Raw genomic sequence first — 23,800 nt, 5'->3', positions numbered from 1 at the left:
GCGGTACCCACGGCTGGTGGAAAACGGTGAACTCGCCACAGCGCTGTGTAATCCGATTCCGATTCGACGGAAGCAACCGCAAACGTGCCAACACTGACTGAGCATATTTCCTGAGACATTACACCGAGAAGCGTAGAAAATGGGACCGATAGCTTACACCGGCTGGCGGTGGGCCCCCTGGCTGGAGGGAAGCTTTAAGCGGTGTGGTCCTTTTTTTGCTTTTGTTGCTGCTGCTACTTCTGCTGCTTTTGCACGGTCCATGGCTTTGTTTGGCAACGTGTGCGTTAGTGTTGCGGAACAGTAGGAAAAATAACGCCATTGTGTTATCGGTAACACTCTAAGCTTGAGTGCTTTTCGGGCATTGGTTGCTGTTCATCCGACACCTTGCAACCGACGGGGGAAGGGAGAGCAGGGAAGGAATAGAGGGGGGAGAAACCACAATGATGGGGAATGGGTAGCGCCGTGTGGGACGATTTCATCCACTTGTGGTTAATGCGAGCGTGCGCCATATGCGAGAAAACAATCAATCCAGGTTGTAAACGATACCTGTGTGGTTGTGTGTGGACCTGGACCATCGAAAACGGTGCCATAGACTTGTGGTAAACTAAATGTAAAATGATGTAGCATAGGGAAAAAGGAACGTTCCTAAAATTTTAAGCAATTAAGCAATTCAAGGAATACTTCATGATGATGTTATTTTAAGCTTTTCCTTCCGCGCACCGTGCGGGAGCTACACAATGCCAAACGCCGGCAAATACACTTCAGTCCCACTTGGAGCACTTGCCAAGTGCTCTGGCCACTCTCTGATTTCTATCCATTTCGTTAATCCTTTTGGAGATTAATTACGCCCGAACCGGGACGCAAATGGAGGGTAATGCGTCCGAATGGAGATTAATTTTCATTTTCCATCAGCTGTTTGCCAAAGCTCGCCTGCCGCTGTAATTCCCAAGCCAGTTGGTTTCTGGTCTAACTGTGTCTTTTTTTTTGCATTGCCTTGGGGTTTGCAGCGAACGAAAGAAGAAAAAAAAAGACCAGCACGAAAAATAAATGCCGTAATACGTTCCGAGACCTTTGAGGCCTACATAAATCCAAGTGCTTGGACGTGGAACGAAGCAAAGGGATTAAAGAGCGAGGGACGCGAACGAAGGGGGAGTGAATTTTTACTCTGCTCTGGGACCACCGAACCACCGAACCACCAGCTGTGGCAGCTGTGTGCGCGCCGGCAGTGTACGGTCGAGACATGGAAAGCGTTTTAAAACGAAATAATTGATGAAAATTTCGACTCATCTTTCGCCACTCGACCATCTTGATGAAAGCGTTTTAATTAAAAACTTTTGCCCACTCACCCCATCCACCACCCCTGCGATGGGTGGGAACGTGAACCACACACACACTCGGGATGCAAAAAACGGGTTTCATATTCGAGGTTAACGCTTTTGTAGTGTGGTTTTTGTTTCACTCATAATGTCGTTCTCATTTTTCTCTTCCCTCTCTACAGCCCCGATGCTCGAATGCATTGACCTCTGCAACAGCATCAACAGCCACAAAAAGGACGAACCATCTGGCAGCAGTAACGAACTGGAGAAGTACAAATTCGATTGATTCGATTGTGCACAAAAGACAAATTCAACCAGTGATTGCACTAAAGGACCTCCACTAAGACCTCGGTTGATGTGTGGTTCTGTATTTATGAGACACAGCGCAGCCTCCAAGTGAAGTGAACAATCGTACCGCCCGTAGTGAAGTGGTCATGAAATTAAATTAAGTATATTTTAAGCGATTGAAGTGCCGTGCGCGTTAAAGATCGCAAAGACAGGATGCTGCCGAGCGCTAGCGAACCGGTGGTCCGGGTCGCGCCGTACGGCCACGAGTGCCCATTAGTGCTCGAAATGAAGGGGTCCACCACTGTCAAGGGTCGAGGGTGGAGGCCACTTTGCCGGTGAACGAGCAGGCCGTGTACTGCTTTCCATCTCACACCAACGCGCGCGCGCGCTCTCCAGTTTGCGGTCCCGGAAGGACGAGCAACGAGCCGTCACTGCAGAGCTGCCGATCCCGGGCCGGTCAAAGACAAAGAGGGAGGGAGGAAAAAAGGAACAACAGAAAGCGGAGCTAAAGGTGAGAAGGAAAAATCGCTACCCATTAGTCACAATCGCGGGCAGCGGAAGCGGAAGTAGCAGCGGAAGTCGCAAGCGGAAGCGAAACGGTGCTGCCACGGAACCGTGACGGCAGCTACGAGCACAGGTACAGCGGTTTGGTGGATGGGAAGAATGGTTACCAATTCAGTTGAGATTGTGATTTATTTTATTTATATGCCCGGGCCTTTTCGGTTCGAGTTCTTGTCACGTGCTCCAAAACCGGTGCAACTTGTGGGAGCATTCGGAGCTGCTCGATACTAACGAACTGGTGCAAAAGCAATTTGGTTTATGTTTCTATAAGGCATATTAGCTTAGGCAAACACACACACACAGTCAGGCTCACGATTAGACACAAATGAACCGACCTGATTGTGGAGGTCGAGCTTTCATTCCAAAGTGAGCACTTTTGCGATAGTTAAGACACCGATTGGCAATGATAACTGGCGGCCACTTCGCTCTATTCTGCTTCTCGTTCATTTGTTCTGTCGCCTGTCGTGTGCTAATGGCAAACAGGCATGCTTCCCCTCAGTCCGGGTGCTAGATTTCTTTCGTTCGTTTTTTTATCATTCCCATTGCTACATTGCTCCTTTGCAGCGCTGCTCCGGGGTGGTGGTAGCGATAAAAAAGCGCGAAAAATTACTACAAAAACTCCTAGCGTGCCAACAAAAGCGTGAAAATGTATTATTATTAATAGCTAGGCCGTGCGCTAAGCGCACGGTGCTGCGGTGCTGGCTTTTTTCCGCTGTTTACTGCCGTTTGCACGAGCAAAAAAAACATTGCGAAAAGGTCAACGTGTTGGGTGACGTAAGGGTAGGGAAAAAAGTGTGAACTTGACGCAGGCAAATGGAGCGCCCGGGTATGGGAGAAGGCACACCTCGGTCCTCGCACCAAAACTACACCCTCTCCCGGGGGCCGGAATGGATGGAAGCATGCAAATTGCTAGGCCAAAATAGAGCATAAAACACACAATACAAATATCTTTAATGAAGGTAATAAATTCAAGCCTCAAACGGGGAGGTAGCCCGGTTCGGGTGCGCGAGTTAAGCCGAGACACCGGTTCTTTCCTTCCAAACCAAATTCGCGAGCAAACGAACCCCGCACGGACTTGCAGAAAAAGATGCTCTCACAAAACATCGCATGAAAGCTTCAAACGAAAGGACATAAAGCAAGATGAAAACAAAGCGTCGCAATAACACTTACTTGAACGAATCTAATAAAAATCTGCACTTTCTCTTCGCTTGAGTTGGACCGGATGAGCGTGGCCTTTTTGTGGGACGGGGTGGGCTATGGGACAGGGCGTGGGTTTTTTTCTTTGTTTGTTTCAAAGCATCTATCATTATGCTTGTGTCCCATTACAGGACAAAGACCCCAAAGACGCAAGACAAAAAACACATTCTGGAAGCGAGCCGTACGATGGATTCGAGTGTGAAGAGAGACAACATTAACGCCAACGGCACAGAACCTGACGTCATTGGGAAATAGGCGGAAAATGGAGTGCAGTGCAATGCAGAAAAGTGACAAAATTAGCAACAGCCAAGGAGCGAGTGTGTGTGTGTAGTGACGAGTGAAAAATAGCCAAAAGGTCGTGAAAAAGGTCCCGGTAACAAACAAAGCAACACAAACCAAGGAGTGGCATCCTTTTTGCACAATACGCACAGTACGCGAACCGAGTGTACATAAATACACCAGAGAGAGAGAGAGAGAGTGAGAGGGAGTGAGACACCGCAACTGGGACCTTAGGCAAAGTTTTCGGTGATAATTTTCTTTCCCTTCCCGTCTGGTGCGCCGGTGGGGAGTTTGCCGCCGACGGCAGGAAACGATTTGCCAACGGGCACTCGCTAATGGTGCCTATGATGGCGCTGAAGAACAACAGATCGCGTGGCCGCCGTCGTGAGGCGGGAGTGCGGGGCAACCGGTGTGGCTGTGGCGGCATCGCCAGCGACTGTAATCCGTTCATTTCCACACCATCGGCCGTATTTTCGCGAACTTTGCTCGTTACCTTTCTGCTGATGACGTTCAACGTGAACGTGTGCCAGGTGGTGGAGGCCGCGGCCAGTGCCAGTGCCAGTGCAGCTGCCGGAATTGAGCGACGACCGAGCGGGGATCTGCAGCGGCCCGACGGTCTTAAAATGCATCACCACGGTAAGTAGTTGGGTTTGAGTTGGGTTGGAAAGGAACCTCATTGCAAAGATCGCGTTTAAAAATTGAGCTTTAAATAGATAGATCTTTAACCACAGTCGAAAGACAAGTTGAAGATATTACAGAAGAGTAAAATTTCCAGCGAAGTTTCTATTTCAAATATATTATGCAGCTTTCTCCGACTACAACAGACATGAAAACCACTGTATGCTCGTCCATATTGTTTGTGATGGGCGAATGAGCTCGCAAGTTTCCACGCCACCACTTCCGGGGCGGCCAATTAACCGCTTTCCTTCAGCAAATCGTTGTCGTCGTTGGTAGTTTGGTTGCCCTCCCAATCCCCCATTACCCAGTTTCCATCCCATTTTCCTCGTACACCGGAACAGCAAAGGCAATTGGATTGAGTTTCGGCAAAAAGTTACAATTGAAAGTGGCACTTTGCCGCAGCCCCTGTCTACCCATCCTCTAGCCAAGCAGAAAAAAAGCCTTACGTTCCAAAGTTGAGCGCTGGCAATTGCGCCATTGCGATAAACAGATCCATTCCGGGTAAATCTGTTTGCCTTCCAAGTTCGTCGCGGGTTGCCATCTTGCTGCTGCTGGTGCTGCTGCTGCTGGGTGTACATAAACAAAACAGCAAAGCAATAGAAGAAGCAAAAAAACACGGGAAAGACACACGACAACCCGTTTGGAAACAGCAGGCACAACACGTATGCGCCATTGCACACGCACACTTATTTAAGCTGGGGAGCGCGGCTAGGGTTCCGGGTTGGTGACGTTAAATGGATGCGATCAGAAACAATTTCAATCGGTATGACTATAATTCTTCCGCTTCCGTACGACCGCCGCTGCGGGGCCACCGCCATCGCCCAGACCTTCCTTTACCCGCCACTGCAATCACGGTGGAAAACGCAGTGGAAAAGATGGTTTATCTGTCGCCAAAGGACGAGTCGACTGCTTCCGACTGCTCACGAGCACGAGTTACTATCACCGCGTGTACCCGTACTGTCTCCAGCCAGCCGTCCGGTACATACTGCCGGCACAGCGTACCGCGAAACTGTACGCCGAAACTGTCGTGTGAATTTGTAGCCTTGCAGGTTTGGCAAGGCCCGGGCAAGCCCCATGCCCTGAATGGCATGGATCGCTCTCCGGCGTTTGCAAGCAAATAAAACAAATAAATCCCGGAAATACATTGCCCCGAAATAGGACCATGGCAGCGTGCCGAGGATCGTTTTTCTTCCGCAACAAAAGCGACGGGAAAAAGCGTTTGCATCAAATCGTTCTCGGAATCGGTTGAGAGAGACGTAGCGAATACAACAACAAAAAAAAGAAAACACTGCTCGGATGAGAATGTTAGCCAGACTGACACACCCCGTACTGGTCGGAGTTTGGGAGGAAGCCAGTGCTAAAAGCCGCCCGTAGGGAAGTGCGCACGATAAACTATATCGCCCCGAAGGTAGCAAACGACGACACGCGACATGCTGGTGATGATGTACGACAGAGTGAATTGAATATTAACACTTGCAGGACTGGAGAAGCAAGGAGGACGGAGAGGAAGAGAAAGATGGTGAAAATGTTTTGCCTCGAGGTGTGTGAATGATTTGTTGACGAAAATTGGGAGCAAACACTCCATACGCTGTGTTAACTCTTCCCGCTGGAACTCGGGACCTTTTTAATTGATCAAACCAGTCTAATGGAGCGTGTTGGTTCCATTCCTTTAATTAAAAAGCATTACAATACCCTGCAACTTTGGCATAGATTAAAGAACAACAATCCCAGACCCAGAACACGCACAACGATCGTGCACAGTTGCCATCCCATTGCATTGCCGACCCATTGCATGCTTGTTTGGGAACGGCTTTCCTCGCCTTTGATATCAATGTTGCACTGTTGGAAAATAAGCAAAACTTGGAAAAAAAACCCGAATTGCATGGTTGTGTGGTAAAACTTTGATTACTTAATTATACACTGACCCACTTTGCCAGCTGACCACTGTGAGGGCTGGAGCATATGTTTACCATTGACAGGGTGGGTTTGTTTGATAACTTTGAACTGGGCCCGCATCGAAACACAAACACCATGCATGAAATCCTTATGAAAAAACCGACTCGCTATCTCATTCCCCCCCTCTCTATCTGTTTCCCTCTCTTCGTGGTGCTAACACTTGGGCAAAGTGTCATCAAGCACGCTCTGCAAAACGTTTCTCCAGAAAGCTTCGTCATTCAATGGAAATAGCAATCGTTTCGGGAGGCCCAAACGTTCCCGGGGAAAACTACTATTTGCTCGTTTTCGATTTACCTCCGTCTTCCACCCAATCGCATCCACATGCGATGGGTTTTCTTTTCCCCACTTTCCACGGCAACGACAGCTCACTGCGTCTCACTCTCTCTCTCTCTCTCTCTCTCTCTCTCTCTCTCTCTCTCTCTCTCACTGCCTCACTTTCGACACATTCGGTTTCGATCAATCGAAGCGCCTCCGGGTGGCCCCCGTTTCTGTGCCTCCCGGTTAGCAATTTCATTTACTGTAATCAATTTCACCGATCGGCACGAACCCTTCCAGCCCCCCGTCGACCCAGCCCACTCAGGCACGCAACTCCAACCAAACACGATGGGATAAAAATTAGCAACATTTTGTAGGCAGCTCTGGCAAGGGCTGCGTGGAAGCCGATCGGAGGTGGGGTTGTTTCGCCAGCCGTTGTGTCGTTCTGCCTAAAAATCTGATTTATTCCCTTCCGTTGAAACGGCGTAATCGTGTGCATTTGCGTGGAGATGAAGGTGGGTGGGTGGGCAGGGTTTCAGTAAAAGCCAATTTTCCTCTCCCGAGGCCATGGCAGTGTTGGTTATTGGCAAACATACATCGATGGCGGCTCCAAATCAACCAATATAAAATGTGTCCAAGCTTGTGTGTGTAAAAGAAAGAGAAAAAGAGAGAGAGAGAGAGAGAGAGAGAGAGAGAGAGAGAAAGAGAGAGAGAGGGTGATATGTTAGAAGATAAAAAACTAAAACTCAACCAAACTCTCCATATGCAGGTCACGTGGCAATAAATATGTTTTTGTTGAAAATGGGAAGCCATATAGGGCTGCCACCAAGGATCTTTTTTTATGAGTGTGTGTGGGAGTGTGTGTATAAATTTTATTTTCACGTAGCGATCGCTAACACCACGTCACAAAATGGGGATGGATTTTGACGCACTTGTACCACCCACCGTCCACCACCCGTGGTACGTGTCGCGTTTCATTTCGCGGTGGGTTCGCTTTGAGTGCCAACGGTAGCCAGGACAGCAAGTTTTTCACCCGTGTACATTAAATCTGATTTTGTATCAATCGTCATAGTCGTATGCGTTTGTCCCTTTTTCTCTCTCTATCTCTCTCTCTTTATCTCTTTCTCTCACTCTTTCTCTCTTTTCCGAATCCGAATCGAGATTGGCAGTGCCTCCAATATTCGAATTTCAGAACAGCCAAATCAAATCAGATCACGATTGGGTTTTTTTTTTGTCGAAAGATACATTTAGGCGCTTCGATACAAATCTGAATGGGCTTTGTGGAGGAGTTGGGCAACTTTATATGATTTTTTTTTCTCGGAAACAAAATATTGATATAAATGGCTTTCGGTAGCTTTATTTATGCACTGATGAGTAAAGGCCTCTGTATTTAATCTTCTTCTTTTTTTTTTTAAGCTGGCGTGCGTGACACTCAAATTTGTGGAATTTATATGTTTGTTCTGTGTCCTGTGGTGCAGGGACTCAATTTATTTCGTTCCGTATATTTCATTATTGGAGGGCTGCAATTGTAGATGGAAATATTAAATAATAGATTTACAATATAACTTGATACACAACACAAGCACAAATGTGCAACCGTAATTCCCACCGAAATCACAAAGATATCCATTTTTTGTATATTATTTCGCCAAAGGGTTGTTCAGATTTTCCACAGCAATAAAAATGCAACCCTCTAGAGACACCCCATCAAAAACGAGTTAATCTCCTCGAGCGGAAAGTCAAATATCTCGAATATCACGGTGGGCAGATTTACTAATGCGTGCCGATAGCGACGGCATCTGATTATTTATTGCCCGACCCGCTTTTTCGTTGGCGTGTTATCAGCCATCAGCCGTCCCTGCAATAGTTTTCACCTATTTTCAAGCCCAAACCCAACCCCACATGAGGCAGATAATTTCCTCTCGCATCTCTGTGTGTAATGATCTTTTCAATAATTCAGACCAAACCCCGTCTCGGTTGTCTGCCTCCAGACTCGATAGCATAAGTCCCTTCTGGCGTGAAGGTACGACGCCGTGTGTGCATGTGTAGAAGATTTCCTCTGGGATCACTTTGGGGAAAATTAAAACCTCCGCCTACGAGTTTTCCTATGCGTGCAACCTCTTATCGATTCCGTTCACTTCACAGAGGCCGGCTCCTGCCGTTGCTCACCGTTTAGGTTGGGTTGCGAATGATAACTCATAAATACGAAAACAACTCCCCCGAGCCCCGAGCCCGGACTGATTTCGGAAAGGGTTGCACAGTGGCCCGGCAGCTATCTCCAGCGCTGCTTCTTTTTGCTGCCCGACACATCGGCTGATTGGAGTTGGTAGCTGTCGATATCTTCCCGGACCCGCTTCAACTTTGGGCTTTATCGATGATATTGGAAAGGTCAGCAAAAGGGAGTGACGGTGGCGATAGACTTTACACTGCCTGCACATTATCCGACAGCCGGAATGCTGGCCAAAGTAAAGGTGTAAACTCAATCAACGCGTCTCAAATCGATTACCCGACCGGAAACCCCTATCCATTGGAAAGTGATTCCGATTTTTCCCGACCCCCGTTCCGGGCAACGAGGGAGTGATCGATTTTAATTGATTACCACAACTGGCAGAAGGTACCAGCTGGTTGTCTCCAAGCTGACCACGCAGATACATGTTTGTATGTGTGCGTAACTGCCAGTGTGAAGTATCTTCTACCGGTGCTAATCACCACGGGGGCCTCGGAGTTGGGTTTGTAGGTAGTGTCGATAATCATTTGCTTCTCTCTTCCCCCTTCCCACCGTACCGACGGCACTCCACTCCAGTAGAGCAATTAAAATTTAATTTCTCACCGTTTGTTCACAAAATCGAGCTTTTTGTCAGCTTTCCCAGCGCTCCCAACAAGTGCGACTGAAAGCCCGAACCTTTTCCGACATCTCTGTTTGGAATGGTGCTTGTGGTGTTTCGCCAAACACTATTTACACAGGGGGAAACTCGGCCTGCTCGGTAAACCCATTCAACGATGGCAATTTTCGGAAGCGGTACGAGATGACAACACCACCAACGACGATGCAAATGATAATGAGGTTGATTTTACTGAGGAAACAGGGCTGCGCGGTTACAGCACAGCGTCGTGATTACCTGCACAATGATTAAAATTAATTAATTGCACTAAATCTTCCCCCTGCCCTTTGCTTTACCCTTTGGATCGACCGAACGCGGGGCACCTGTAGCGAATCCATTCAAATTGGCCGTTACAATCTGCGGTCAATGAAGGATAGTAATGGAAGTAATGGAGGTTTCTGTACACGCAGATTGCTTCAATCCGTCTTATTATTGTAATGGCTGACACAATACAGAACAAAGCAGTTACAGCAGTGTCAAATCGGGAAACGGGACTCAAGAATTAGTTCATACGAATTATGCGTTTGATCCGGTGTAAGCTTCTACGTGTACGACAATAGATAACAATCGGACGAATAGCCACGCCGTCCATTACACGCATCGTACCACTAGCAGCAAATTAGAACCACCTTTTCAATCAGCCCGTATGATAAACTGACGAACTGTCCAACTTTTCCTCCGCCTCCGTTCGCGAACAATGCGACTGCAAACTCGTGTAGCTTCTGTCCGATTAGCAGCCCCCTCACTGCCGACGCCAATGGCCCCACAGTTTAGGAAAGTTTTCCCGCACGTGCATTTCCCCCGAAATCCTATTATGTCCAATTGCTGCCTGCAACAAACGCTGAGCCGGGCGAGTGCTGATCAACGTCTTTCAAAGCTGCTGCTGCACAGAACATCCACCGCACTAATCGCCGCATCGACAGCCATTCATCGCTAATCTCCATCAATTCATAGCTAAAAGACGTGATAACAGCGAATCACGAGCGCCATCGTCCGGCCGTACCGACAGAATCCTTTGTCCTCCGAGCTTCGAGGCGAGCTGGTGAAACTTGTTCTTCGTCCGCCCTGGACCTGGTCGAAAGTTGGACGGACATTGTTCTTCTAATCCCCAACCCGGACCCTTACACCTCTTTAGCGTGGGTACAAAAGGACCTGCTTCTTACGGTACACGCTGCGGCGGGAACAATATGCGCTCGACGGGTTTCTCGCTTGCCGGTGGAAGTTTTACTTCTACCAGTGTGGCCGCAATGGCGCGCGCCCAGTGGTACCATTTTCATGGACGATGGATGCCCGAATGAATGCATAATTCATCCACGTTTTGTCAAATTTTCTCAATCACATAAGTGAGCGGCCAGCAGGAGTGGTTGGCTAGGAGTGGTTGGCGACCATCATACGAATGCTGCTGTCTCATTAGCAAGCACACTTCTTGCTCACACACACACACATACTGCTCACGCAAGGTGTGTGGCAAGGTGTGTTCTCGCTGCGAGTCCCCCGAAACTATCTTATGACACGGACAGTGATCGTGCCGCCGGTGATGCCGGGCCATTGCACCCATTTCGGAGCACGCGATGCACACCAAACTTTATCCTTTCTGTTACTGTGAGAACGGTATCATCCTTACATTTGTGACCTGCCACCGGCTGCTCCTACCCTGTGTGTGCTGAGTGTAAAAGCCACATGAAAGATCACCAGTGCAGACGGTCGCCACGCTCGGCACAAAACGAGAAAGAGAGAGAGAGAGGACCGAGGGAAAAGTTTGCTGCCAAGATTCGTTCTTCGTGTGCTTCATTGCCGCGATGGTCGTCGATGAGTAAGAAACCGGGCTACCTATCATCGTCCTGCACTAAGCGAATGGCTCTCAGAAGATGAATTTCGCCCTCCCGAAAACTTTCACCAACTGCATCGTTCGAACTTTGCTTTCACGCAACGTGAACGCAGCCCGGCAAGCAGTGCTGATGGTTTCCACACCCGTAGAGCGACAACGCTGAAAGCACTGCCCGAGTTTCTGCAGCCCTGCAGCCGTCGTACAGCGATTTCGGTGTAATTTATTTAAATTATGAATGAGCCAACGCAGCAACTGCAGCTTAGAGGCGCCCTTGCACGAGAAAGTTTTCCCTGCAGGTCTGCCGGCGAGGCTGGTCTTCATGTGGCGTGATTAAATAATTAAATAATTTCCTTCAAAGCCCGAGACGGTGACTGTGGAGAGTGGGAGAAGAAGCGGAGTCGCAGGACTCCCTGTGGGCCTTTTGACTTGTCAAAGGTCCGAGATAAAAGACGATCAATACGTGACGTCGAAGCTCGTTCCGGTGCTGCTGCCATGATGTTGGTGCAGATTTGCACGAAACATTAGCCATCGCCGGTCGCTCAGGCCGTGCAACGACATCTTGTGTCCTTGTTGTGTGGACCAACGTAAGAAGCCGTCCGCAGGCTGGCAGAGGAAAAGAAGGATGAATAATTTGTAATTGAATTTATCCACCCGGCCCAACTTCTTCCCAGCGTGTGGGAATGGCTCCACACACGCAACACAAGTCGGCCGACTTTAGCCTCGATCTTCTAACGCTTTCTTCAAGAAACTCATTTTAAATGACGAACATCATCAGCAGCAACCGGTGGGAAAGGTCAGCGACCAAATTTGATTACAAACAAGGGTTGGCGGTGGTTCTGGGAGTTGGTGGAGGCGTATGTGAGGAAACTTTGCCGGTTTTGAAAATTCACTTTCCCGCCGATGCAGCAGGTGGTGCTGGTCTCTTGGGTGCTGGATGCTGCAAAAGATTATGCTTCGATATGAACCGAGTTATGGGCGACAAATTGAGCGGATCAAATGAGGCAGGGAGACTCCCCCAGCCGTCCCTTGGGAAAACATACCGATGGTCATTGGGTCAAAGTACATCAAAAGTTGCTGGTGGTTGACCACCAGTTGTGTTCAATTTCTTACGCCTGTGGAAAGTTTATCTTATCATTAATAGCAGAGAATCAACAGGGTATGTATTTTGTTGCTGGGACTTCAAAAGCTGTCCTCCACATAAAAACAATCAAAGCATTACACATGTGCATAGCTGATGCTTGAGCTTACGTTACGTGACCTCCTGCGTTCCAAGAAAACTCCTTCACTCGTAGTCAATCAAAAAGTCAAACACAAGTACAATATTTGCCCGCCCGACGATGAGGCCCGAATGCAAAGAAAAAGCTCTCCTGAAAACACAACATTTTCCATGCCACACAGTGCCGTATGCTAACAAATTGCTACCCTGAAAAAGGGACCAGACGCACACACACACACCCACACACAAGCTTTGTTTTCACTCATCATTCCATCCAAGGTCCGACGAGCTCGGTGCACAATTTGCGTATCCCAGCAGTGGTGTGATCTTTGTAAATTCTGGACTCTCGTTCATGTGGAATGTTCATTCCGAGAACGGCATGAATGTTTAAACGTCCAACGCTCGCCGGACCCGTGTCAGTCTTGATGAAAGTTTCCAAATCGATACACTGCCGGGGCGTTGCAGCGTTCTGGGCCGGTGCTTTTTGCCTCTTGACCATCCATCTGGCCAGCGCCGATGCATGTCGAATGCCACTCGGATAAATAGCTTCATCGAGTCTAGTTTCACAGTTTGAGCTCTTCCAGCCAGCTCTCTTCCCGTAGGGCGGCTCGATGATGCTTGATGCTGGGCTGCTACACTTTAGCGCTTCCAGACAGCTTGGACAGCGTAAGATGAAAAAAACCAGCACACACTCTGCAGCTAAAGCTCTGTTGTGAAGCACCTTTGCACGATGTACCTTCAAAGAGGGCTTTCCTTTCGGTACGAGTCCGGACCTCACTCTCTCTCTCTCTCTCTCTCTCTCTCTCTGGGATTTGGTTCCCGCTTTGCCGTGATGAATTGTTGTCAGATTGTTTTCAGCCGTATATCGAGTGAATTGCCCTGAAGTGTGGAGTGTTTTTGTAGAAGCAAACGGGCTGAATGAAATTGCCAGAACATGCCGGATCGTGCGCCGCGGGCCATGGATTGTTGTTCAGCCATGGAGCTGAGGAAGGATAGTTTTTCTACCCTATTTTCCAATCACAATCAAGAGAAAAAGAGTACATTTAACAATTATGCATTCATTGTACGGGTTCACTTGAACATTTGTTAGATTGTTTGTAAGAATGTATTTCAGTATGTCTAGCAATTGATGGCCTCATATCACATGCGCTTTTCCCAAATAGTTCAGACAGTGTGCAGGAACCAGATTAGAGACTAAGTGAGTTTAGAATCAATTTTCTTAGCTCACTTTCCATCATCATCCATGCGGCAAATCCTACCCGATTGAATTCCGGGATGCAAGACGGCCTAGGAACAGCCGGCAGCGCACGAAATGAGCACGACCACGCATGAGTTTCATTAATAATTACGCTCTCCAAAATATCTCATTTACTGCCGGATATAATCTCGGCAGCCGCGGCCGACAGGCTCCTGCCAGCTGCACGATTAAACCGTTCCCAGCGGTGCTATTTTCACCCACCGCGTATCGTGCTCTATCTCTCTCTCTCTCTCTCACTCACACACATGCGCCTGCATGAGTGTGTCTGGCCCGGTGGGCATCCATTCGGCCGATTAAGCGGGCAAACGTAATAAACATTTTTCACTCCCGCTTCCGCTCCGTTTTGGGCCACTCGAGAGGGGTCGGCTCGAAAAATCCTTCCCACTTCCGTGGCTTACTATCGCGGGCGTTTACACACGATCGCCGGGCTGGCAGGCAATAGACAGGTGGATGATGTGGCCCATCGAAACCCAAATAGACCGGCTGCGGGAAAAAACGGCAGCAAAAGGGAAAGAATAATCTCCGCTACCATCCACCGTATCATTAATATTTCTTATTATGCTGTTATTCCAGTGCGGGCGTTTCCTGTTCGATTGCTACGTCACAACACCGTCCACCGTCGGTTTGGCAAAAGAGGCTTTCTGTCGTCTGTTCGGCAGAGGGAGTGTGGCATCATTGACTCGCTTCGCTACTTTATGTATTGAGCGTTGTAGGGTCAGACAGGCTGCAGTTGCGTGCCGCAAACCCATTCAAATCGGAGACAATGGTGTATCGGCCAGCAGTTTTTCATTATTCATCCCATGCAACATGGGTTGTGGAGAGAGAAGGTTCAATAGACGATAATGGCGCGCCACGTCCCTTTTATTCGCCACAAATTCAGTTCCTCTATCGAATGGCTCACTAAGAACAATTCCATGTTCGGTGGTTGTTTGCTGTGTGTTGGATTGTTTTGTGGAAGGAAAAGTTAATCACTGAACAGATAATTAAATAAACACAGCGAGTGAACCGAGTATGGGCCGTATTTTGTGTTGAGGTTGAGATACATAATTTAAAAGGGCCCTTCAGCGACACTGAAGCATTATCAACATTGGTAATCGAGCTCACATGAACTGACACGGATTGAAAGAATCGCAAATTTAGATATTTTCAGCAAGCTGTAGGCGTATTATTGTTATCAAAAATTCTCACGTGCGTATTCGAACAGCCCGTGCGTTATTTATATGTAACTGTGCGCACTACAGCCAGGGTTGTACACAAGTTTTTCACTTTTTTGAAGAAATGTTCACTGGTTTACACGTGCACGCTTGCAACCGAACACTTTCCACAACAGCGAACAATGAATAATGAAGGTGCTGGCGGAAGAAACCATTCAGCTTTTCCTGCGAGAAATCTTTTTCCATTAACGCTCGATGGTTGCGTTAAGTAAAGCACTTCTTACCTTGCACCTCGCTAGCTGAACGAAATGAAGCAATTTGATTTCAGGCAAAAGTTTATATTGTTTGAGCATTGCCTGAGGGAATGAGAGTGGAAGAAACCGGTCCATTCTTGAGCAAGACGGAAACCCTCTGCTCTTATCCCACCTGCCCGGGCCACCAGCACACACAAACACACCTGAGCAGTATGATTATTTCCCTCCCACCCTTGCCCCGCTGAAATAGACTTGCAATTAAGCACACACAAAAAAAAAGAGAAACAGAAGCTGCTGAATGTGGAAAATGAAAAACTTTCCATAATTTCCATGCTAATTACGCTCGACGTGTTTCGGGGAAAATTTCGGCACGGTGAGGGCGCTATTTGCCAGACGAGCCGGGGAGGGCATTTAGTGGGGGGAGGGGGGGGGGGGGCATATTTGGGCACAAGCTAGCAAAGTCCGAATGAACCGGAAAAAAGACGACGCAATCTAGGCAAACTTCTTCGCTTCCCTGATTGCCGATTCGACTCGAATGAAAATGGTGCAATTTTACCACCTTTCGTCATTTCCTTACCACGCTCTATCACTATCTCTCTCTCTCCCTCTACACATCTTTATTGAAGGTGTTTCCCTCCTTTCCGCTACAGTTGACGCCACCGTCAATCACTCGTTGAATGAAAGTTTTGGAGTACCGCTTCTTGAGCACTCCTTCGCCGGAAAAAGGATTGAACCAGCGGATGGCTTTGTTGACGAAGGCGTTGACTAGAGCCCTTCGGGTGTGTTGGCCATGCACAAGAACGGACATAAATTTGCCACACCTACCTACACGCCTTTCTTCTGCGTCTTTCGGCCGCCTTGTACCGCCGGAAGTGGTCCGCCGCCATTGCAGCAGCTCGTCGATCGGCTGCAAACGACCCGAACTTCCGGTTCCGGTCCCGATTGCCTCGATGGGCTGGAAAATCTGCCTGTAAATTATTGCTACCATTAAATTATGTGACATTAAATCCACAGCCTCTCCCGGACTTACGGCTCGCTGAGCTTCGAAGCGTCGAGCTTCAAGCTCAAAACATTTGCAAACCCGCCACCGCCACACATGCTTCTCCTGGCTTATGTGTTTGTGTGGGTGTGTGTATTGCGTCCCCGGATGCAAGGCACTTGAGACGTTCTGCAGCCCTAGCGCTTGCCTATTTATGGGCAAATTAAGTTTAAACGCTCGAACGGACCCACCTCCCGGCGCGGGTCGTGAAGCAACGGGGTTACGATGCAATATTTATTTATGGATTCAATGAACGTCGTTTGACGACAGCGTACGCCTTACGGGAACGGGGAATTGTTCTGTCCCGGCAACCGAATTACACGTGTACGTACACATGCATCCCGTTTGGCAGGCTGCCCGCCCGGCCCCATAACTCTCCCCACTGCCAGAGCATTCTGCTGCATCGTTAACCAACGTGAGACCATTTCACAACCGCCAATGATCGATAAGTAGCGTGTTGTTTGCAAGGTTGGCCCATAAATCAAAGGGCCAACGCGCTTACTTTCTCCTTTCCTCGCGCAGCGTTCGACTTCCACCCCATAATGGTAACCATGGCGACACGTACATAAATACACACTCCATCTGCGACGGTGCCTTTGCGTGTTCGATCGATCAGCACGACGCACCCGGAGCTTCAGGTTCAAGCAAGGTCAACTGCAACGATCCTGTGCTTAGTCGTGCCCGATTATTGCCCCGTGTGCGAAGACGCAACGGCCTCATCCAGGCGGTTCTCAAGATGAGAAAGCCATTTCACGCGGTGCCTTACGATGCCAGCCCTGAAGGACGGCCAATTAAATGGAGTTGTTACCCAATTTTGTGGCTCTCAAGCGCTAATGACTTCCTGCTGTGACCCGTTTATGTGTGGCCGTGGTATGGTAAAACACACCAGCAAACATAAAACCACCGTTCGCCATAAAGGAGTGCACGAGGGTAATCAACATCCAATAATGTGTACACCTTGTTTCACACCCATAGCAGAGTGTTGTCAATCGATGGGAACAGCATTTGGTTGTAAAATACTGCGCTGCGCAGACGGGAGCTTCCTGTTATTTACTTTCCCGTTTTTTTGCTACCGGTTGTTTTACGGGATGCTGCTGCCTATTTTTATGGTGTTTGTTTTACCATAATTTATAACGGAAATGGAAATGTGTTAAAGCAACACAAAGTTAATGATATGCTTGCGTCGTCTTGCTACAGCTCAAAAACAGCAGCAAGGCGTTATGCTCGCGCAACGTAAAATCAACACCAGAACTCGGCAAACGGTCGGCGGTCCCGAGCGAATGTGCTCCGACGGCCAGTCCACCACACATTCGCAAGGTAAACATTCGCCAACTGTCGTCGTTCGCATCTGACCACGCGCTGAAAATGGTCCCAATTTTCCAACCCCTCCTCGTCCTTCTCGTGGTGGAAATCGTAGGCTGTAGGCTCCGGTGAACAACATCGCAGTAACCGGTAACTCAACACCTTTATTACCGTGAAGTGCGGGTCGCCCCGTCGAGGCCTGTATGTACTTTTGCCTTAGGAGAAAAGCTGGAGAAAAGAGGGTGGTTGAGACTACAAATCTGGCCACATATGCAAATTAATTCATTAAACGTGATGTTTATAAAAAAATCTCCCCAACTTCAGCGCTTTCTCGCATTCCCCTCTCTCTCTCACCAACGGAGGATGCTCTTGTGAGAGGCATTGGCAAGTTTAATTAAAATATCAAGTTCCCGTTCACCAAGGAGCGGGAGTTAGCGGGCGGAAAGTGGCTCGTACAGGGACGAAACATTACACGCCCGTTGTTTGAAGCCCACCCATAAAGGGGGCAATATTTCTGTGTAGCTCATGATGAAGAAATCACTTGAAAATATAATAACCACTCCCTCGCAGGTGCGTGGGTGATGAAAATGGTGAAACAACTTTGCCTTTTATTTGTTGCGCTTATCCATTCATCCGCCAAGCGCGTAACCATTCTGCACGGTACACCACGCTTCCCGCGCGCCGTTCGTCTGCGGGAAAAATCAAATTTCTTTTGCGCTGGATTTTTAAGCAAAGTGGGATTAAAAATTGGAATAAAAAACTGCTCGAAAAAATACTCTTTGAAACGCTGTTGGTAACATATTTCACCCTGTTAAACTCGGTAATCTTCTGCCCCGTGCCAACCGCTAAAGAGGTGTTTAGTGCTAAGCAACGTGACTGAGATTTTAAATTTCTACTCAAAGCGCCAATCCAAGTAGTCGCTTCCCACGTGCTGGATACAATTAAAGCCATTTTTGTTTCTAGGAAGCAGCATTATCAGCCTCGTTTGGTATTCATTAACATATTATCAATTAACATGCCAGGTCAAAAATATCAACTCGAGATTGTTATTGCAATTTGTGTTTTATAAACTCACTCGGTGCTGCTCCATATGCTCCGTTGACACGAGGGTTACAGTAATTGGTTCGATAGATAGCATTAAATTAGAATCAATTAGCATCCTGCGGAAGGGAGCTGTTTTGTAATCATGGTGGTAAGTTATCCAGGAAAAATATGCTGGCAAATATTTTACGTTGATTAAATAAAATGAAGTCAGGAATGTTTCGAGTTTGGTGCTTCGATTCATCAAAATACTTTCGAATGAAGAATTTTGCACGAATCAATACGAAAATTTGCCTAAAACACGCCACAGCGCACAATAAAAGCCATTGTAAAAAACGTTCTCTAAATAATCCTTGTTTAATTTAACCCCTTTTTCATTCCCGTTGCAGGAATTGCGTCAGCAGCGTCCCCGGGCTCTCTGCAGCACGCCACCGCCGGCACGTCCACAGCCTCATCGTCGGGCTCGGCGTCCGCAGCGGCCCTGGTCGCTGGAGGACTCGCGTCACCGTCGTCCTCGCTGACAGGGCCAGCCGAAAAGCCGTACTTTGACGATGTCAACTCGCGCAACGTTACGACGGTCGTGGACGACACAGCAGTTCTGAAATGTCGCGTCAAGCACAAGGGCGATAGAACGGTAGGTCATTAAATAACGATATAAATTATATTTTCTCTTCCAAAGCCCCCCTCCCCCCTCCTCCCACACACACACACACACACACACACACACACTAACAAAGGCCCCCGTAATTGGTGCATAGGACACTGACCGAGCGCGGGAAACTCGCACAAAGGTTGGTTGGGAAGTGGGCGATCCCGTGGCCCTTGTTCATTCTAATGCATTCGCCACTGGACATGCTTTTATGAACCGTCCATCCTGTCACTTACCCGCCTGATGGCACCAACATCATTTAGAGCGCACACGTGTGAGTGTGTGCCCCTCCCACTCCGCTCCAGTGGGTCCTCTTCAGCTCGATCAAACGCTAGAAAACGCGACACGGACTGGCGTATCGGAGCGTCCATCGGGCGAAACTTCAGTCACGCTTGGTGCGTATCTTTTATTTGCTTTCCGTGAAAACCCCGGAAACCAGGAACACGGGTTGTACATAAATATTTTACCCCAAACCTCTGCCCCCATTGGCGCGATCTTTCCCTTCGTCGAAAACGGGAACCACACCAACCATTCTCACTGGTCTGTATTGTTGTGCGGTATTCCGTCATCGACAGCTTCTAGCATCGACATCGCTGCGCCGGAAGAATCAAGATAGCAGAAAAGGCCCACCCAGCAGCGTCCAGAAAAGTCGGTCCGTTGCTGGACGGGACGGACGGACGGACGGGCGAAGGGCGAGCGTGCGCGCGGACGCTCGCGCTGGAAAGTGCGAAACGGCGTAATTCATTTCACTTCCATGAATAATGATTTGCATAATTAATTCCCCGCCTCGAGTGCTAACCGGTTCGGGATAGGGATGCACTTCACGCTTCAGAAGTAGTGACTCGTTTTGTGGCTCCTGCTCCAGTGGCTAGACCATATAATTACAGTTGCTCCAGACCAGTGCCACGGGATGCGGGACCGAAGCTGGGTGCATTTGCACCAATTTTCATTTGCTGCCACTGCGCTTATGCTGTTTGTTAGTTTTATCGTTTCAGAGGGTTTTCTCACTCTTTTCGGGCGCGAGTAACGAGCGCACCCTGCATTTCCTGGGCCGTAGCGCAATTGGAATCAACCCGCTCCACTACACAGGGGACCGTCTTCCCGCTTCCATTCACGCGCGCACTTGATGGATGGATTGATGGAAGCATGGAACGTGATCCACTGTCTGGTCGGTTTTGGGGTTTGGGTGTAAAGTTTCGTTTTATAGCGCAGTACGCGGCACCTTTAGCTCCTCTTTAGCGCTGCCAGGCTGGCCAAGAATGGCCGAATGGCAACGGGGCAGGAAACTAGAACTTCCCATGGCCTAATGCAAAACGACGCTTGCCCGAATGTGCGCCACCCGCGACGGGAACAGGGGGAGAAGAATTAAACGAGCACGTCGGCGCCATTATTTGCGGAAAATGGGCATTCCTTGGCCGTCGTTGGGCCGTCGTAGCCGGTGCCGTAGTCGTCGTTACGAGTCAAACGGTGGAGTGGAAACGCTTCCCCGCACGTTAGCACACTTGCACAAAGTTGTGTTTTATTTCTGCCGCTCTTTTTATCATTGCGCTACCTCCATTTGCTAGATTTCACAATCAATCCTCCCGGAAGTGTGTGTGTGTGTGTGTGTGTGTGTGTGTGTGTGTGTGTGTGTGTGTGTGTGTGTGTGTGTGTGTGTGTGTGTGTGTGTGTGTGTGTGTGCTGGCTACCGAGCTACCGCTGTGCATAAACGATTTTTGAGCTCATTTTCCTGTCAATTAGACGTCGTTAGCAAGACTGATGATCATGATGTCGGCGGTCCAAGGTGTTACGAGTGTTGCCCGAACGACCCAACGCTCGGCAAGATCGCACGAAAACGATCCAGTTGCCAGTACATTGTTGCCAATTTGCAACTTTGCAACACTCAAAGTCGATCGCTGTATGTTTGTGTGTGTTTGAATGTGAGAGACTGAGCATTTGGTCCGACGGCCCCATGACACGCAGTGACTGAGCGGAGGTCACTCGCTAATGGCGAGTAATCGAATTGGATGATTTTAAATTTCCACATCTGTCAATTAGGGTGAATTCAACAGGCCCCAACCTCATACGCTTTCATCTCACTCGCCCAGTGAGAGGTAAATTTGCCTGTGGAGTGAAAATTAAATTTCCCTCAATTTTGTAGCCCCCCCCCCCCCTCCCCCCAACCCCATCTGTGCAACTCGTCCCATTCTGGGCTGCAGTGGTACGAGTGTAACGTTTACCAGCAAACAGAATTACCACGTTTCCAGCACACTTGCCTGAGTGAAGCCACCCGCTGAGTGGATAATTCGCCCAAATAACTGGCGCTTGGTGGTGGAGAGTGGGGTGGAGAGTGGGGTGGAGAGTGTCAGTATTTTGCAGGTCAGCCGTACCGAGCCAAGCGCCTTTTTCGGTGGCCGGAAGCTTGTCAGTTCGTTATCATCGACCAGAGCGTGGTAAACGAGGGTTTTCCCTTTTGCTTCGCTGCCTTACAGCCCCGTGCGTCTGGGCATATTATTTAGGATCATCGTTATCATCGTCCTCATCATCTTCATCACCATCGCCGCCATCATCATCATCATCGCTGGCATCATCTGTCGGAAGTGGTTGGACAGTTCAGTCGAGTTTCCAACCGGTCGAGCACCATTCGGCCGACGGTCTGCGTGTCGGGAGTGTGAGCAAGATCGAATGGCTCAAGTGCCCAACGACGCACAAATAAAGCACCGGCCCAATGCTAAACTCCGGACCGGAGATAAGGTAGTGGCTATCCGAAAAAGAGCTCCCCAGAGACGGAGACGACCGTGTACAGAGATAATGTTCCGCAACCACGGTCAGAGTAATTAGGCCGACACGGGTTCGTAGCTGCATAACAACGGGAGGGAATAGAAAAAGAGTGAGAGAGACAGAGAGCGAGCGAGAGAGAAAGAGAGAGAACCCTGCTGAGCTAAAGAAAAGTTTTCAGAGTCTACGGGGTTTGCTTTACCCTTCCCTGACTCCTTTTTCTGCGAGCAGCCTTCAAATACAATTATGTCCGGTTTTGATTGATGACTTGCCGACAAACTTTTCGTCCACGTTTTTTTTTTTGTAGTACCCTCGATGTGCCCTCGCCGAGGAACGACACAGTTTCGGCAAGGATTAAACGGACATGATAACGATGCCAAGGATGGCATGGGGTTTTGCACGTCGCATTGCGTCGGGCCCGGGTTCCCGCAACCGAACGTGGTTCATTATTATGTCGACCCGAAACGGTGGACAAAAAACACCCGGGTGAGCCTCAAATCTGTGAGGTTAAGAGTTTGATAAATTTTCTCGCCAACTTACCACAAGACCACAGTTCCACCCGGGAGCGGCATGGATTGGGCAAGTTTTTCATTGCATTTTCATCAGTCGGGCGACTGAAACTGTTAACGTATTCCATTTCTTATTCCAGCGAGTCTGTGATTTTAGCAGATTTTATCAACGTTCCCTTGCACGCTCCCTCTCTCTCTTTATCTCTGTATCTTTCTCGTCTTTTTTGTTAGACACAAGCTATCGCATTGATAGGCTCAGGCGGGTGAAAACTTCCAATTGGAGTTGAAAATGAGCTTGAAAAATTATAATTTTTTGATGCATTTTCATCAATTGTGGATCTGCCTAATCCGGGCGCACCAAACTGTAAGCACTGGTGTCACACCGCCCGTTTCAATGGTGGTAAAATATTCATCAATTCGACTTCTGCCTGTCTGCTTGCCGGTGTGATTTGGCTTCGACCGTCGAGGTCTAATGAAAAGAATAAATTCCCGTCCCAGCGCCCGCATTGAATTACGGTGGCTTGGTGATGAATAAAACATCGCAAGGTAGCTGGGGAGAGCCTGCTCTAGAGTGAGTTTGGGCAGCGTAGGCACACCAGAGAACCTCCAGTGAACCCCGGAAAGAGCAAAATTCAAGTTGACACCTGGCAGCGTATTCGTAAGATGGGGAGAATGGAAGTTATCCTCCATCTGAGTAGCTGAGCGAATGAGTGGCAGCTGGTATTGCCCAGTAAAAGTTAAGCACTTGCGAGTGTCAATTTCATCATTCGCGAACTGCACAAACTATCATCTCCATGCTAATATTGCCCTTTTAGATGACGGAATCATTGCCGCAAATCAGCATACTGGTCGGATAATTTTTCTTCACTTAGTTGGGCTCTCCCCCTTCAGCAGCTGATGTAGCTCTCAAGGAAAATGATGGAATGTGTTTTTCATACAGTTGTCACACTGCTTCTTCAAGTGGGGCTGCCATGATTGATGAGTGTTATCAAACCCGGAATCGATCGGGGCGAAAACAATTTGCTTCAAATCTATTCCAGTTGCTGGAGCTTCAATCGTCCTCATAATAGCATTGAACATTCATGCTCGTGTGTGTGTGGCCTGTGTGGGCAACGCTAATGGGCGAGTGTAACGGTAAAGCCAGCATAAATAATGCCGTCCAATACCTCCACTTTCTGCCCTATTTGGTACAAAAAAGAGCGTTCTAGGCGTGTTTGAACCCATTCGTAAGAGGTGGTTCGTGTTTTTGTGAGTCACTTAAGTGACTCCTCCCTCCGGGCTCCCCCCCGGCTATGCCCACCGGCCCTGCTCAGCACTCTCGATGTTGATGATGGCTTGCCTAATTCTTCGAATTCTCGGTGCCCATATCTCCCACACTGGG

General features: G+C 48.6%; 1 protein-coding gene across 7 annotated transcripts in view; it reads left to right on the top strand.

The window, feature by feature from the left end:
- The window catches only part of LOC1281967 (uncharacterized), a 131,007-nt gene that overhangs the window by 62,771 nt on the left and 44,436 nt on the right, over nucleotides 1–23,800 (top strand). For 6 of the 7 annotated variants that reach the window (XM_061644246.1, XM_061644251.1, XM_061644250.1 and 3 more), the window contains exons 3-5: nucleotides 1,499–2,115; nucleotides 3,494–4,277; nucleotides 18,894–19,138. In XM_061644246.1, coding sequence (XP_061500230.1) covers nucleotides 3,977–4,277; nucleotides 18,894–19,138 — 546 coding nt within the window. In that variant the 5' untranslated portion in view covers nucleotides 1,499–2,115; nucleotides 3,494–3,976. Of the gene's footprint in view, nucleotides 1–1,498; nucleotides 2,242–3,493; nucleotides 4,278–18,893; nucleotides 19,139–23,800 lie in introns of those variants that run through there. The other variant, XM_061644248.1, reaches the window with a different exon arrangement.

The sequence above is a fragment of the Anopheles gambiae genome, chromosome 2 (assembly GCF_943734735.2).
Source record: "Anopheles gambiae chromosome 2, idAnoGambNW_F1_1, whole genome shotgun sequence".
Taxonomy (NCBI): Eukaryota; Metazoa; Arthropoda; class Insecta; order Diptera; family Culicidae; genus Anopheles; species Anopheles gambiae.
Note: the sequence above shows the minus strand (reverse complement) of the source record. Positions and strands in the feature narration are given on the sequence as shown.